This window comes from Hyla sarda, chromosome 6, assembly GCF_029499605.1.
Source record: "Hyla sarda isolate aHylSar1 chromosome 6, aHylSar1.hap1, whole genome shotgun sequence".
In the NCBI taxonomy this organism is placed as follows: Eukaryota; Metazoa; Chordata; class Amphibia; order Anura; family Hylidae; genus Hyla; species Hyla sarda.
In genome coordinates this window covers 63,859,390-63,874,990 of record NC_079194.1, presented here as the reverse complement: position 1 = coordinate 63,874,990, position 15,601 = coordinate 63,859,390, and the positions used below count along the sequence as shown (strand labels likewise).

The window sequence follows — 15,601 nt, the reverse complement described above, 5'->3', positions numbered from 1 at the left end:
TGTATTTAGATGCTAATGGATCTCTTAGCATAGTCAAGGAGATTTATTAAGTAACTAATCTTTCAACATTTTTGGCATAAATCAATAGTACTAGTGTTTGTAAAAAAAAAAAAAACCTTGTAATATATCTTGTTAAAGGAAAAAAAAAACTTTTTGGCGGAGTAAATCCTGTATGGAGATTGATTAGGTTACAGCTGCCCATGGAAGTCTGGGTGGAGTGGCAGGAGATGGGCAGATAAATTTACAACTACAGCTTGCAGTGCTCAGTACTGATCTATGATGTCCTTTTTGCTTCTGGGAATCCCATCTTGTGTGTGAAAAATTGCATATACTAGCCAAAAGTAACATTGTTACTAATGTACACATGACAGTTTAATTTGTAAAGTTACTTCCTTTAAAACTAATGCAAGGGAAAAGTGAAGCCAAAGAGGAGGTAATGGCTTTCTGTATCCTGAAAAATGAGCACTGGGATCTGATTCGCTTCTGTAGGAATCTCTTTCCACTTCTCCTTTAGCAACGGTCTTATTATGTTACCTTTTTAAAATTATCTTATGGTTATAACAATTGTCCTTCTCTTTTTAGATGCAGTGTTCTTAATACTCTATAAGGAACTATATTACAGACACATCTACGCCAAAGTTAGCGTAAGCATCCATTCTACATGTTTTATTTATGAAACTGCATGGTGTGATAAAAAAAACTAATACTTGCCTTCTTTTGTAGGGAGGACCCACACTGGAGCAGCGTTTTGAATCTTACTACAACTACTGCAATCTCTTCAACTATATTCTTAGTAAGTTGAGGGGAAGGGGGTTACTGGTTCTAATTAAGGGGGTTATCCGGTGACCAGAAAAAATACTCCACATGGTGTGGAATGTACTTAAATATTCGCCTTGGCTTGTTTTTGGCACCATCCACCTTTGCCCACTGCTCACTTTTCTCTCCATCTTCCTTCTGCACACCCTAATTAAACTACATTTCCCAGCAATCCTAACTGCGAGAATGGTAGAAAAGATTTTTATGCTTATCGTAAAATCTTTTTTTCTCGGAGGATCCATTGGGGACACAGATCTTAGGGTATATGCTGCTGTCACTAGGAGGCTTGACGCTATGGTAACAAAAAAAAAGTCGGCCCCTCCGAGGAGGATATACCCGCCTACAGGCCCTAAGCTAATCAGTTTTAGCCCCAGAGCAGTAGGAGAGGACCGGCAGGTCAGAAAAAAACAAGAACTGTCCGAACACACCCTCGGACAGGTAACCGAACCAGAATCACCAGGAAAAAAAAAAAGGGCGGGTGCTGTGTCCCCCAATGTATCCTCCGAGAAACAGATTTTACGGTAAGCATAAAAATCTCCTTTTCTCTATTGGCTCCATTGGGGGACAAAGACCTTGGGACGTACCAAAGCCGTCCCTAGGGTGGGCAAAAGAACTGTTAGGTGGAATGCTGGACCACCTCCATCTGCAACACCTTGCGGCCCAGACAAGGAACGCCACCTTCCAGGAAAGGCTAAGAGAAGCGTCCCCGATATGTTCAAAGGGAGCGCCCTGCAGGACACTTAGGACCAAGTTTAAGTCCCAGGGAGGAGTAGGGGACCGATAAGGAGGGGCACCGTGGGCCACTCCCTTAAGGAATGTCCGAATATGAGAATTGGACGCTAGAGGACATTGAAAGAGAACGTAAAGGGCCAAAACCTGACCCTTAAGGGAGCTAACCCCTGATTGGACTTGATGGACGTATGTCTTTTTTCAACCATACTAACTATGTAACCATTGGTCCAACCCTGACTGCAAAAAGGAAAGGAGTTGGGGGAGGGAGAACGCAACTGGAGAAAGACAGATTCACACCAACAAAAATACGATGGCCAGGTACGGTGGTAAATCTTCGCAGAGGAGGGCTTGCGTGCCCTCAGCATGGTGTGAATCACCTGGGGAGAGAAACCTCGGGCCCTCAGAACCGCGGTCTCAACCTCCGCTGTCAAATGCAGAGACAGTAAATTGGGGTGGCACAGAGGACCTTGAGAGAGGAGGTCTGGACGAAGCGGAAGGCGCGGCGGTACGTTGTCCAGAAGTCGGACCATGTTGACGTACCACGCCCTCTGGGGCCAGTCTGGAGCCACGAGAATGGCGGGAACGCCCTCTACTTTAAGCTTCCTCAGGACCCTGGGAAGGAGAGGAAGAGGAGGGAAAAGAGAAGGCAGGGCGAAGCCTGTCCAATGAATCGCCAGGGGATCCACGGCTAGAGCAAAGGGGTCCCGGGACTTCGACACAGTGAGGAGCCTTCTGTTTGTGGCGGGACGCAAAGAGGTCCACGTTTGGAGTGCCCCAGAGGTTGCAGATCTCTGCCAGTACCTCTGGATGAATGGACCATTCACTCCCAGAATGTGAATTGCTGAGATGGCTGGACCGCTTAATTCCGCCCAGAGGAGAATTCTGGATACCCTGGGGGGGACCAAAGGCCCTGGACTGTCCAGTCCCTGTACACACCTCCCCAGCCTGAAAGACTGGCATCCGTCACTGATGACTTGCCAGCAGAGAGGCAGGACGGAGCGCCCCTGCAGAAGTAGGTGGGAATGGAGCCACCACAGAAGGGACCGGCGAGAACTCAGAGGAAGAACGATCCTGTGATCGAGAAACAACGGAGATCTGTCCCACCGGGAGAGTATCGCCAATTGAAGAGGTCGGTAATGAAACTGTGCAAATGGAGCGGCCTCCACGGACGCCACCATCCGACCCAGGACTTCCATGCAAAAGCGAATGGAAACTGGGGCAGGGTTCCGAAGTATCCAAACCCCTAACGAGTCAGTCGTTTGTCCGGTGGGTGCCGAACCCGGGCAGACGCTGTGTCGAACTGGAGTCCCAAGAAAATTAGGGACTGGGTGGGAGAGAGGTTGGTCCTGATTGACCATCCAGCCGAAACGCGACGGCCTGAAGGGTGAGGTGAGACTCTCCAGATTCTGGGCCCTGGTTGGAGCCTTGATCAGGAGGTCGTCCAAGTAAGGAATAACGGAGACGCCTCCTTGTCCGTAAAGGGGCGATCACAGGCGCCAGGACCTTTTGGTGAAGACCCTCGGAGCAGTGGCAAGGCCGAAGGGGAGAGCCACAAACTGAAAATGGCCTTCCGGAACTGCAAAGCAGAGGTACTGCTGATGTCCTGGGAATATCGGGATGTGGAGGTAGGCATCCTTGTTGTCCACCGAAGAAAGAAACTCCCCTTGATCCATGGACGCCACGATCGAACAGAGGGACTCCATGCGGAAATGGCGGAGGAGAAGATGCTGGTTGAGGCGCTTCAGATCTAAGATTGGGCGTATGGAACCCCCTTTCTTGGAGACCACAAAGAGGTTGGAATAAAAACCTCCAACGCTCCCTGGGAGGAACAGGGATAATTACTCCCTGGATGAGAAGGGACTGGAGCGCGGCCCGGGAAAGAAAAATGCGATCCCTTGGAAGGGATGCATACTCGATCTGGTAACCGTGGGATACCACATCCCTGACCCAAGAGTTCTGCACATGCTCGGCCCAGACATCCTGGAAGAGTAACAGACGACCTCCCACCTGAAAAAAGTATGCGGGTGGGAGCGTCCCTTCAGGCAGAGGTAGGTTTGTGGGTGCACGCTTTGGCCGCAAAACGTCGAATGGTTATCCAATTTCCAGGAGGGGCGCGTCTTGTCCTGCGAAGGTGCCTGTTTAGACCCCTTATTGGAACTAGAAGTCCGCAAGGACCCGAAGGAAGTTGACTCCCGACGGGAAGTAGCACTGCGAGCCTTATTTTGAGGTAATAAGGAACTTTTTCCGCCCGTCACCTCTGATATAATCCTCATCTAGGCGCTTACCAAAAAAGCCGAGACCCAGTAAAGGGAAGCTCCGTCAGACTTCTTGGAAGCGGCATCCGCATCCCAGGCTTTATGCCACATGGATTGACGGAGGGCCACTAGGTTGCCCCTGGCAAAGGCAGCACAGCAGGCCAACTGCATGGAAGCAGAACACAAAGTCTCCAGCCTTGGAAAGTTGGAGAGCTAAGTCAGCCACTTCCCCCGAGGGAGATCCAGAAAGGATACCCTGGCGGAGTTGGGAAGCCCAGACTGAAAGGGCTTTAGATACCCAGGCAGAAACAAATGCAGGAAGAAGGGACGAACCTGCTGCTTCAAAGGCAAAATTTTCCAAAGTCTCCACCTTCTTGTTTGCCGGATCCTTGAAGGAAGCTGCATCAGCCAACGGCAGAGTAGTCGCCTTTGATAGGTGGGAGACCGGTGGATCCACAGTTGGAAGGGAGGTCCATCGAGCAATGAGGTCCTTGGTGAAGGGATAGTGTGCTTGAACCTTCTTTGTTTCCTGAAATTGTCAGGGTGCCTCCAGGCAGACTCCAGCAAGGCTTCAAATTCAGCATGAGAGCTAAAAAAACCTTGGGTGCCGGTCGAGCAAGGTGAAAGGAAACTTCTGGGGCTACGTCTGAAGTTCCTGGGTCCTCTACGTGGAAGGTGTCCCTTATGGCCGAAACCAATGTGTCCACTGTGTCAGCAGTCTGTGTTCGGTCCTCTGAGTCAGAGGCAGAATCAGAGGCCTCATCTACAAGTTCTCCAGGAGAGTGGGAACGAGTGCAGGCAGCTTTAGAAGAGGGAGACTCTGACCTGGTACGCGGTTCTGGAGATTCAGAGCAGTGACCAGGGGAGCGTCCTCTAGAAGATGGACGCTTATGGCAAGCTGGAGCAAAGGGGTGATGCCTGTGAGGGGAGCGCCTAAGTCTGCTAGAAGACTCTAGGGATGAGTCTGAGGAATCTCCCCTTGTGAGAGCGCTTAGCATAGGGAGAGTGGGTCTCTCTATAGGGTCGGCATAAGGAGGACCTCTCCAAGGCATGGAACGGGAGACCTGAGCTGGGAGAGGGAGGTCACCCAAACTGGAGGGATAGCCGAACCCAGAGGATCTGAGAAAGCATCCTAGGTAGAAATACTGGGGGGTGGTCAGAGGGTGCAGTCGTAACAACTGGGTTCAACAGAACCTGACATTTTTGTATTACAACCCTTGCAAGTATAATGGGTGACCAGGGCTCCAGGTATCTGTCTAGAGTGAGGGACAGTACTGGGTTCGGACATAGCAAGGAAGAATGAAACAGTCTCACCCATGATCTGTGTCCCTGGCAAAAAAAAAAACAGCAGCTGAGGAGTAGACAGGAGTGAGGGAGTGTAGGGCCAATGAGAAAAAGGGGCAGGATTTGAGGTCCAAACACCTCTATCATTGGAGGAAGGACTCGCTGCTGCGTGCGCATAGCGCTGACTGGTCAGAGGAGCCGGCTGATTTCCGGGCCTGCACCACCTAGATGAATTTCTCGCTGGCCACGAGTGGGCGAAGCTAAGGCAGCCGGCATGAAGAAGCCTGCCGCCATTATGAGTAATAAAGGCGGCAGCGCAAGGACTCGGAGCTCCGGCCGTCTAAAGGCAGGAGCCGGCGGCAGCCCGACAGTGGAGGGAAGCTGACAGCCCCTGTGTCAGCGGTGCGTGGCTGGCGAAAGTGACTATGCTTTGTGAATAGGTACCGGCGTCTGCATACAAGCAGCACTGGTAGGAAAGTGGAGGAGAGGAAGGAAACAGTCCTACACCACTGATAAGGGAGAAAATCCCCCCCTTATGACAGGATACAGAAGGGTTCCCCCAGATGTACAGACAGGGTTCCCATGGAGAGAGTGGGCTCCAGAAAGGGGGTCTCCATCAGTTGAGGATCTTGAAACCTGAAAAAGAGGGAGAAAATACTCACCTTAGTCTGAAGAACTTACCTAATGAAGTCTTCAGTCAGCTTTAGTCACCTGCATCATGCCAGGCTATAACAGCGAGACGAGCAGGGTAAAGTGGGGACTCAATTGCAAATGGGGAAACAGTGAACGCTATGTTCCTGAGTTCCCACCTGAAAACCAGGAAAAGAAAAGGGAGAAAAAAATCTAAACGTCCCTAATCTTAAAAAAAGAAAAACCAGGTCTGGAGAACACCAGACCAGCATCTGCCCCCTACAGACATTAAAGGAGTAGTCCCGTGGTGACTCGGTGGTGAGCAACTTATCCCCTATCCTAAGGATAGGGGATAAGTTGCAGATCGCGGGGGGTCCGACCGCTGGGGCCCCCTGCGATCTCCTGTACGGAGCCCCGACAGCCCGCGGGAAGGGGGCGTGTCGACCTCCGCACGAGGCGCCGGCCGACACGCCCCCTCAATACAACTCTATGGCAGAGCCGAAGCGCTGCCTTCGGCAATCTCCGGCTCTGCTATAGAGATGTATTGAGGGGGCGTGTTGGCCGCCGCTTCGTGCGGGGGTCGACACCCGCTATCTGGGCAGAGAGCCGGGGCCCTGTACAGAGAGATCGCAGGGGGCCCCAGCGGTCGGACCCCCCGCGATTTCAAACTTATCCCCTATCCTTAGGATAGGGAATAAGTTTTTCACCACTGGACTACCCCTTTAAGCTAAAACTGATTAGCTCAGGGCCTGTAGGAGGGTATATCCTGCTGGGAGGGGCCAACTTTTTTTTTTTTTTTTTTTTTACCATAGTGTCAAGCCTCCTAATGACAGCAGCATATACCCATGGTCTGTGTCCCCCCAATCGAGCTGATAGAGAAAGGGGGTGTGGCTTGCGTGCATTATGTCAGAGGGGGCGTGGCTTCACACGCTATTACCGAGAGGGGAAATGGCTTGCAGTTTTGACTTCGGAAAAGGATGTAGCTTACAAGAGGAGGACACTGAAAGCCAGGCAAGTATTACATGATATCTCTCTCTCTCTGTTTGGGGGGTGGAGAAGTGTAGGAAAGAGGATTGCAGGTTTTTGTTCACTTCCTGCCTTTCACAGCATATTCCTATACTCGGCTATTTCTGGCAGTGTCATAGCAAGTTAATGGCATTGCGGTTTGGATGCGTGCTGCAGCTCTGTTCACTTGTGATCGGTGGGGGTCTCAGCAGTCTGACACCCACCAATCAGATACATATTGCCTATTCTCTTATATTCTTAGAATAACGGCTTTAACAAAGTCAATGTTTGTCCATGGATTGTAGTTTTTTCGTTTTTTAGCACTAACACCTGTGTCTTACTTTTAGATGCAGATGGCCCTGCACCCTTGGAGCTGCCCAATCAGTGGCTGTGGGATATTATTGATGAATTCATTTACCAGGTACAGATATTTGTCTTGTTCTATATTCTGACATGCAGTAATCAAACTTCCCATTTTAGTCCCCTCCTTACATTGTGTCCTTCTGTACTTTTCCAGTTTCAGTCCTTCAGCCAGTATCGGTGTAAGACAGCCAAGAAGACAGAAGAAGAAATTGAATTCCTGCGTTCCAATCCCAAGATCTGGAATGTTCACAGCGTTCTTAATGTCTTACATTCTCTAGTGGACAAATCCAACATTAACCGGCAGCTGGAGATTTACACTAGTGGAGGTGAGAACTGCTTTTTGCTTCTTGTATGGATGGTATTGATAACAGAATAGTGTCCTTTTAACATGTCTGCTTTCTGTGGATTGAGACGTCCATATTAGAGTGATGTCTGGAACCGTAATGCTAATGTCAATACAAAATGGAATAAAGGGGTACTTCAAAACTTTTCTCCTATCCACATGATAGAAAATGAGCATCAACAAAATAAAGCCCCCCCCCCCCCTCTCTCCCTGTGCATGGAGTGCTCCATGTCTGTGGTAGAGCTGGAAATACATAAACTCTGGTATCTTCGACGCTTCCATAGAGGAGGATACATGGAGAGCGTGAGCGTGCCGACATGCTGCTCCATGCACAGGAAGAGACTGGGCCCTGTTCTGGAGATTATGGCAGGTTCCAGCAGTTGGACTCCCTGCAATCAGATGCTTTAAGTTTTGAAGTACTGAAGTACCCCCATATAGGTGCCATAGAAAGGCTTTTATTGTCAGTAAGGTCCCTCCTTATTTCTTTATCGGCTTCATTGGGGGACACAGACCGTGGGTGTATCTTGCTGTCTCTAGGAGGTGTGACACTATGGTAATAAAAAAAAAAGTCAGCTCCTCCCAGCAGGATATACCAGCCTTCAGGCTCTGAGCTAGTCAGTTTAACCCGATAACGACCATGGACGTCTATACTCGTCCAATGGCCGTTACCGGGGTATGACGCGGGCTCCCGACTCGAGCCCGCGCCGCGGCCGGCTATTAACCCTTTAGATCGCCACTGTCAAAGTTGACAGCGGCGTCTAAAGGTGCCTGTATACAGTCCCTGGTGGTCCAGTGGGGTGGATCCACTGCTGAGGTAGCCTGTGGGCTTACCTCTCCTCCTGTGTCGGCTCCGGCTCTCTGAATGATAAAGCCTGGCAGGACCAGGCTTTATCAATCGAGCGCAGAGCACACAGATGAATGGGATTGTATGCAATCCCATTCATCTGTATGAGGAATCAAATGCTTCCTCCTAAAAGTCCCCTAAGGGGACTAAAAGTGTAAAAAAAAAGTTTTAAAACACACACATTAACCCCTTCTTTATTAAAAGTTTAAATCACCCCCCTTTTCCCAAATTCCATATTAAAAATATGTAACCATAATAAAAATAAACATATGTAGTATCGTCGCGTGCGTAAATGTCTGAACTATAAAAATATATCATTAATTAAACCGCACGGTCAATGGCGTACACGCAAAAAAATTCCAAAGTCCAAAATAGCGTATTTTTGGTCACTTTTCATACCATAAAAAAAGGAATAAAAAGCGATCAAGAAGTCCAATCAAAATAAAAATGGTACCGATTAAAACTTCAGATCACGGCGCAAAAAATGAGCCCTCAAACCGCCCTGTACGTGGAAAAATAAAAAAGTTATAGGGGTCAGAAAAGGACAATTTTAAATGTATAAATTTTCCTGCATGTAGTTATGATTTTTTCCAGAAGTGCGACAAAATCAAACCTATATAAGTAGGGTATATTTTTAATCGTATGGACCTACAGAATAAAGATAAAGTGTAATTTTTACCGAAAAATGTACTGCCTAGAAACAGAAGCCCCCAAAATTTACAAAATGGTGTTTTTTCTTCAATTTTGTCGCACAATGATTTTTTTTTTTCCGTTTCGCCATAAATGTTTGTGTAAAATGACCCATTTCATTCCAAAGTAGAATTGGTGGCGCAAAAAATAAGCCCTCATATGGATTTTTAGGTGCAAAATTGAAAGGGTTATGATTTTTAAAAGGTGAGGAGGAAAAAACGAAAGTGTAAAAACAGAAAAATGCTTGGTCCTTAAGGGGTTAAGCTTAGTGTCTTGCAGGAGGTGGACATGGTCTGGTTTGCTCCAGACCAGTTCTTCTGTTTTTTATTTTCCTAGTATAGGGACGTGTTAGTTTATTTCCTTTATTTTCTGTTTTCAGGGACTCCGGTTCCCTGTTTCCCCATTACGAGTAAGGGGGCACAGACATTGCGTATATGCGCCGTTTACCCCCTCTCGCCAACGGTCAGCGCCTGGGTGGTACTCTTTAGCGCCGGCTTAGTTTCTCTTTTTCCGGCAGTCTCCCCCCGAGCGCATATGCGACAGACAGGTGCGCTCGGGATGAGGAGCGGGCGCCATGACAGTTCTTCTAGGCCGGTCTATAGCTCCGCCCACAGGGCTGGGAGCTCTGATGCGCCAAAGCAGCCTCCAATCGGCGCCGTAGGCACGAATCTCAGTATGAAGGGGTCAGTTAGTTATTGTCTCTCTTCCTATTGTCTGACCTGTTCCTCCACTATAGCTGGACGGAGCTAGCTCTCCTCTCTGCAGCTGACAGGGGACACAACCTTTTTTCCTCTATGTCCGTACCCAGGGCTGTTCCTCCCTCTAAACAGAAACCTGGTAGAGGCAGACCTGCCCCCCCCCCCCCCCCTCCAGGTCTGCCTCTACTCATTCACATTCCCCTGGTGAACTAGTGGACGAGGCTTCCGAACCGGCATCTGATCCAGAGGACCGCTCGGACTCAATTGCAACGGTGAACTCATTGGTGACTGCCATAAGAGACACCTTTCACTTAAAGGACCCGGGATCTTTGGATGTCAATCCAGAAGTATCCTTTCATCGTACTAAGCCAGCACCTAAAAGGTTCAGCTCTCACTCTGACTTTGATGAAATTCTGGAATCCACATGGAAACATCCAGACAAGAGATTCCCGGGAATCAAGACAATTCAAGAACGTTATCCAGTTGATAAGGACTTTGTCGTTAAGGTTGCTTCCCCTCCCTCTGTGGATCCACCAATTTCCCGGATCTCTAAGGCGACTACACTGCCTCTGGCAGATGCCGCTGCCTTCAAGGATCCCGCGGACAAGAAGTTAGAATCTTTAGCGAAGTTTGCTTTTGAAGCAGCTGGCTCCTCTCTTATTCCCATCTTCGCCTCGACGTGGGTGTCCAAGGCCCTGTCTGAGTGGTGCCAAAAGCTCCATCAGGTTATCTTAGCGGGATCCTCCCATAGGATCTATCTGCTCTTGCTCTCCAATGCGCTAAAGCTGTGGACTTTCTGTGCGCAACTTCCATGCAGTCAGCCCGTTGTTCTGCCTTTGCTATGGGTCACCTAGCGGCCCTCCGCCGCTCTGTGTGGCTTAAAGCTTGGAATGCAGATGCCGCTTCCAAAAGGTCTCGCTGAGCTTCCCCATACGGGCGGCCGTCTTTTTGGCAAACTCCTTGATAAGATTATCTCTGAGGCAACGGGAGGTAAGAGTTCCTTGTTACCTCCAAAATAAGGCTTGCCCTACTTCTCAAAGGAAGTCCTTTTCCTTTCGGTCCTTTTGGACCTCTGGCCCCAGTAAAAGGTCCGGGCAGGCGCCCTCGCGGCACAAGAAGGCTCCCTCGTTCTGGGCACGCCCGTCTTGGAAGTCGGACTCCAACCGCCCAAATCAGGCATCCGCAAACCCACTTCTGCATGAAGTGAGGCCCCCACCCGCGTTTTTTTTTCGGGTGGGAGGTCGTCTCTTGTTTTTTCCGAGAGATCTGGACCCACACATTCAGGACCCTTGGGTCAGGGACGTGGTGTCCAACGGTTACCGGATCGAATTCGCCTCCCTTCCGAGGGATCGCTTTTTTCGATCCTGGGCCCCCCGTTCTCCTCCTCTGGCGAAGCAATTTCGGCCGGCTCCCCAGTCTCTGCTTCTCCAGGGGGTTATCGTTCCGTCCCTCCAGGGGAACGTTTTCGGGGTTTCTATTCAAATCTTTTTTGTGGTCCCCAAGAAGGACGGTTCTGTGCGAACAATCCTAGACCTAAAGTGTCTAAACAGTCTCCTTCTCATCCGCCACTTCCGAATGGAATCTCTCCGCTCGGTGGTGGCATCCCTGGAACAAGGGGAGTTCCTTCATCGGTGGACATCAGGGATGCCTACCTCCATGTGCCAATATTTCCGGGCCATCATTGGTACCTCTGCTTTGCGGTTCCGGAGGGGCATTTTCGTTTCGTAGCCCTCCCCTTTGGTCTAGCCACGGCTCCTCGGGTCTTTACAAAGATCCTTGCGCCAGTGATGGGCTTGTTACGGTCGAGGGGTATCTCGGTGAATTTGTCTTCCGCTGGACAAACGCCTGGCGCTACGGGGGCGGCTACCTGGTCGTCTTTGCATACTTTCTCGAGGTTTTTACAGAGTTCATACTTTCGCATCAGCTGATGCTAGTCAGGGGCGTAAAGTGTTGCAGGCGGCAGTGGATCGGCCGTCTGCTTGATTATTTATCTGCCCGCCCAAGGGACGGCTTTGGTACGTCCCACGGTCTGTGTCCCCCAATGGAGCCGATAGAGAAAAGGAGATTTTTTTAACACTTACCGTAAAATCTCTTTCTCAAAGGATCCATTGGGGGACACAGCTCCCGCCCTTTTGTTTTTTTTTTTTCTTTTGGTTCTCTGTCCGAGGGTGTGTTCAGTTATGTTTTTTCTTCTGGTTCTCGGACAGTTTTTGGGTCTTTCTTTTACCTATTGGTCTCCTCCTATTGCTCTGGAACTTAAACTGACTAGCTCAGAGCCTGAAGGTGGGTATATCCTGCTGGGAGGAGCTGGTCTTTTTTTACCATAGTGTCACACCTCCTAGAGACAGCAAGATACACCCACGGTCTGTGTCCCCCAATGGATCCTTCGAGAGAGATTTTACAGTAAGTGCTAAAAAAAAATCTCCTTTTTTGGACCCCTTATACACTGTGTTTGCTGGACAATGATCGAACAGTCTATGACCAGCCTCACTTGACAGGCTTTATAACACTTGGGGTACGTTCACACGCGCGGAATTTAGCTGCGGATCCACTGGTGAAGGCCCCGCTCTATGCTGGCTTTATATGTGCCTGCTCGAAGCGGCAATACGCCGCTACCAGCAGACACAGTGCAACGATGTGCGCGGTGTACTCTCACATCGCGGCCGCTCCCTGCTCTGAGCTAGGCAGAGAGCTCCCGCGATGTGCGAGTATACTGCGACTCGCACATCGCTGCAGTGTGTCTGCTGGGCACATGTAAATCCAGCATAGAGCGGGCCTTCACCAGCGGATTTGCAGCGTAAAATACGCTGTAAATCCGCGCGTGTGAACGTACCCTTAAGACCCATTTACATCCGGGCATACAATTATGTGGGCAAGAGGCAGCATCAGTGCTAGGACTGCAATGCTTTCCAAATGGATTCCGCAGAAAGAATATGGTCATTCTTTCTGCAGCAGATGTGCCATATTTTCCTCTGCTCAGATTTTGATGAATTTTTTTATTTTTTTATTTTTTTTTTTCTTCTCCCCTCTTGTTTAACTAAAGGTGATCCTGAAAGTGTAGCTGGAGAATATGGGAGACATTCACTATACAAGATGCTTGGATACTTCAGCTTGGTTGGACTGCTGCGTCTGCACTCACTGCTAGGAGATTACTATCAGGCTATTAAAGTGTTGGAAAACATTGAGCTCAACAAAAAGGTATTGTGTATTTTTAAGAATACATGACTATTGGGTTTTGAGAAAGTGAAAGCTTTTCTAAAGACCACCTCTTTGAGAAGACTCCCCATCTAAACATGATGTTCATGTGACAAATTTCAGTTTCTGGCCTATGTATATTTCGGCCCCCTTAAAAGGGTTATATCCAGGAGAAGAGAAAACATGGTTGCTTTTAGAGATGAGCGAACTTACAGCAATTTGATTTGTCACGAACTTCTCGGCTTGGCAGTTGCTGACTTTAGCCTGCATAAATTATTTCAGCTTTCGGGTGCTCTGGTGGGCTGGAAAAGGTGGATACAGTCCTAGGACACTCTCTCCTAGGACTGTATCCACCTTTTCCAGCCCACCAGAGCACCTGAACTAATTTATGCAGGCTAAAGTCAGCAACTGCAGCCGAGAAGTTCATGACGAATCAAATTGCTGTAACTTCGCTCATCTCTAGTTGCTTTCTTCTATAAAAAAAAATCAGGTCCGCACCTGTCCTCAGGTTGCTTAGGATTACAACTTGAATTCTATGATACAGAGCTTAATGACCTTTAAAACCATAGCTTTTAATTAATCATAGATAAAATACCAACAAAGTAGCATAAATTCGATTTATGCTGCTTTGTTGGTATTTTATCCATGACTAATAGAAAGCGATGTTTCAAGGACATTGTTCGTCTTTTGATATTTTACTGGTACTTGTCCATTCTGTATCGATACCTTGAGTTTTTTGATGTGTTATGATACAGATCAGAGTCAAACGGTTTCTTAAAACTTTTTTCTTCTACTCCTGGATAACCCCTTGGGGGCGATTTTAACTGCATTTTGGGTGGTCATCTCGAGGAGGTTTCTTTTGTTTCTTTAAAAGGGAAGAAGATATTGTTTTAATGTGAAAATTGAAAGTGTAAATCACATATTTTATTTCTTCTGGTTTAGAATCTTCAGTGCTGCTTGATCTTTTACTATGAGTGTGTTCACATGCAGCAGCTTTGTTACTGTGGAATAGGTGGCATATAAATTAATAAACCCCATTCAGACACTTGGGACTTCTGCTACATAACTGCAGTGTGCGATCATACTGAGTAGACATTGATTTTTGCAGATCTCTTCACTGATAAAAAATGGTGACCAGCTTATGTATATGTACACACTCCTATACATAAAACAACCTCTGTGCCTCTATGTAGTTGATGGCTGCCTGAAAAGTTTGTGATTTCTGAACAACCCCTTTCCAAAAACCCTTTTAGGGAGTATTGAGCTCATAAGTGAGGGTGGGGTTACCCTTCTGAGCATAGTGCCACTTCTGGACTTGCTCTAAAGGACCCAAGATTTTGTTGTTACAAAAATTGTATTTGATTTTGTCAGATATATATAATGCTTTTATTTCTGATTCATTACTCTGGCATTTACAGCAGATTGTAGGGGCCCTGCTGCTAGGGTTTCGGTTGTACACTGTTGACCCTTAATCACACTTAAAATATGGGTAATGTAATGGATTCCTCTAAGACAGCGTTTCCCAACCAGGGTGCCTCCAGGTTTTGCAAAATTGCAACTCCCAGCATGCCTGTCCGGACATGCTGGGAGTTGTAGTTTTGCAACATCTGGAGGCACACTTTTTGATCAAAACTTATCCTTACTTCGTAACAAGCTCACTCTACTCGCCCTCACCTTTAATTTACATAAAGCATCTGACTGGGTGATATGCAGGATCCACTATCGGTTTAAAAACCTTCTGTGGAAAGGGAGGGGTGTGTGGCTAAAAGAGGTTGCCCTTCCCACTTACATGCAATGTAAAAAACACAGATAACTAGGGATGTCCCGATACCATTTTTTTAAGACAGTAAGAGTACTGATACTTTAATTCTAGTACTCGCCGATACCGAGTACGAGTACTTATATTTTAAAGGGAATCTGACACCAGGGTGACCCGGTTTCTGGCACTGTTTACCGTATGATATGTGGTTCCTTGTTGTGTACAATGGAGGCGGCTGCTGTAGTATGAGCCAAGATTTCTCTCTTGTTCATTGGACAGAACAGGGAATTTGCATTGGCGGTGAGACCGATGACCACATGGTGAGCAGCAGCAGAAACCGGGTCACCTGCACTAGCTAATTATAAATTCAAGTCAGTGCAGGTGACTCTGCTGTAAGATTGTCTTTAATAGTAGGAAGCAGCCCCCCTGTAGACCACAGCCCCCCACAGACAGTGGGCCCCCATTTTAAACAGCATCAGCTGCCCTCCGTTTAGACAGCAGCAGGGCCCCCCCCCCCCCCCCCCGTCACTCTGCTCCCTGCGTAGCTTTACGCTGGGCGCAGGGGAGGAGGCGGAGTGACGTGTGTGTCATATGCTCCTCCATGGAATTCTATGATGCGGACCGGAGAACGGGGCAGCAGAGCGGCACCAGGTATCGGGGACATTAAACGAGTCCCCGATACCATGCAAATGGCTAGTATCGGTATTGGGACATCCCTACAGATAACCAGCACTGGACATTCTTAAACTATCTGCTTAAAATGTCCATGTGGAATTCTAAAGCCTTTGTGATTTTGTGCTTGCAGAGCATGTACTCTCGGGTTCCTGAGTGCCAGGTGACCACTTACTATTATGTGGGTTTTGCATACCTTATGATGCGAAGATATCAGGATGCAATTCGCGTTTTTGCGAACATCTTGCTATATATCCAGAGAACCAAGAGTATGTTCCAGAGAACCACATACAAGTATGAAATGGTAAGTACCTT

General features: G+C 48.2%; 1 protein-coding gene across 1 annotated transcript in view; it reads left to right on the top strand.

The window, feature by feature from the left end:
* Window positions 1-15,601, top strand: part of EIF3L (eukaryotic translation initiation factor 3 subunit L) — a gene marked incomplete in the record, with an annotated part of 253,157 nt that overhangs the window by 227,221 nt on the left and 10,335 nt on the right. Inside the window, 6 exon segments of the mRNA XM_056523961.1 lie at window positions 583-644; window positions 724-793; window positions 7,070-7,143; window positions 7,240-7,411; window positions 12,704-12,858; window positions 15,420-15,590. Coding sequence (XP_056379936.1) covers window positions 583-644; window positions 724-793; window positions 7,070-7,143; window positions 7,240-7,411; window positions 12,704-12,858; window positions 15,420-15,590 — 704 coding nt within the window.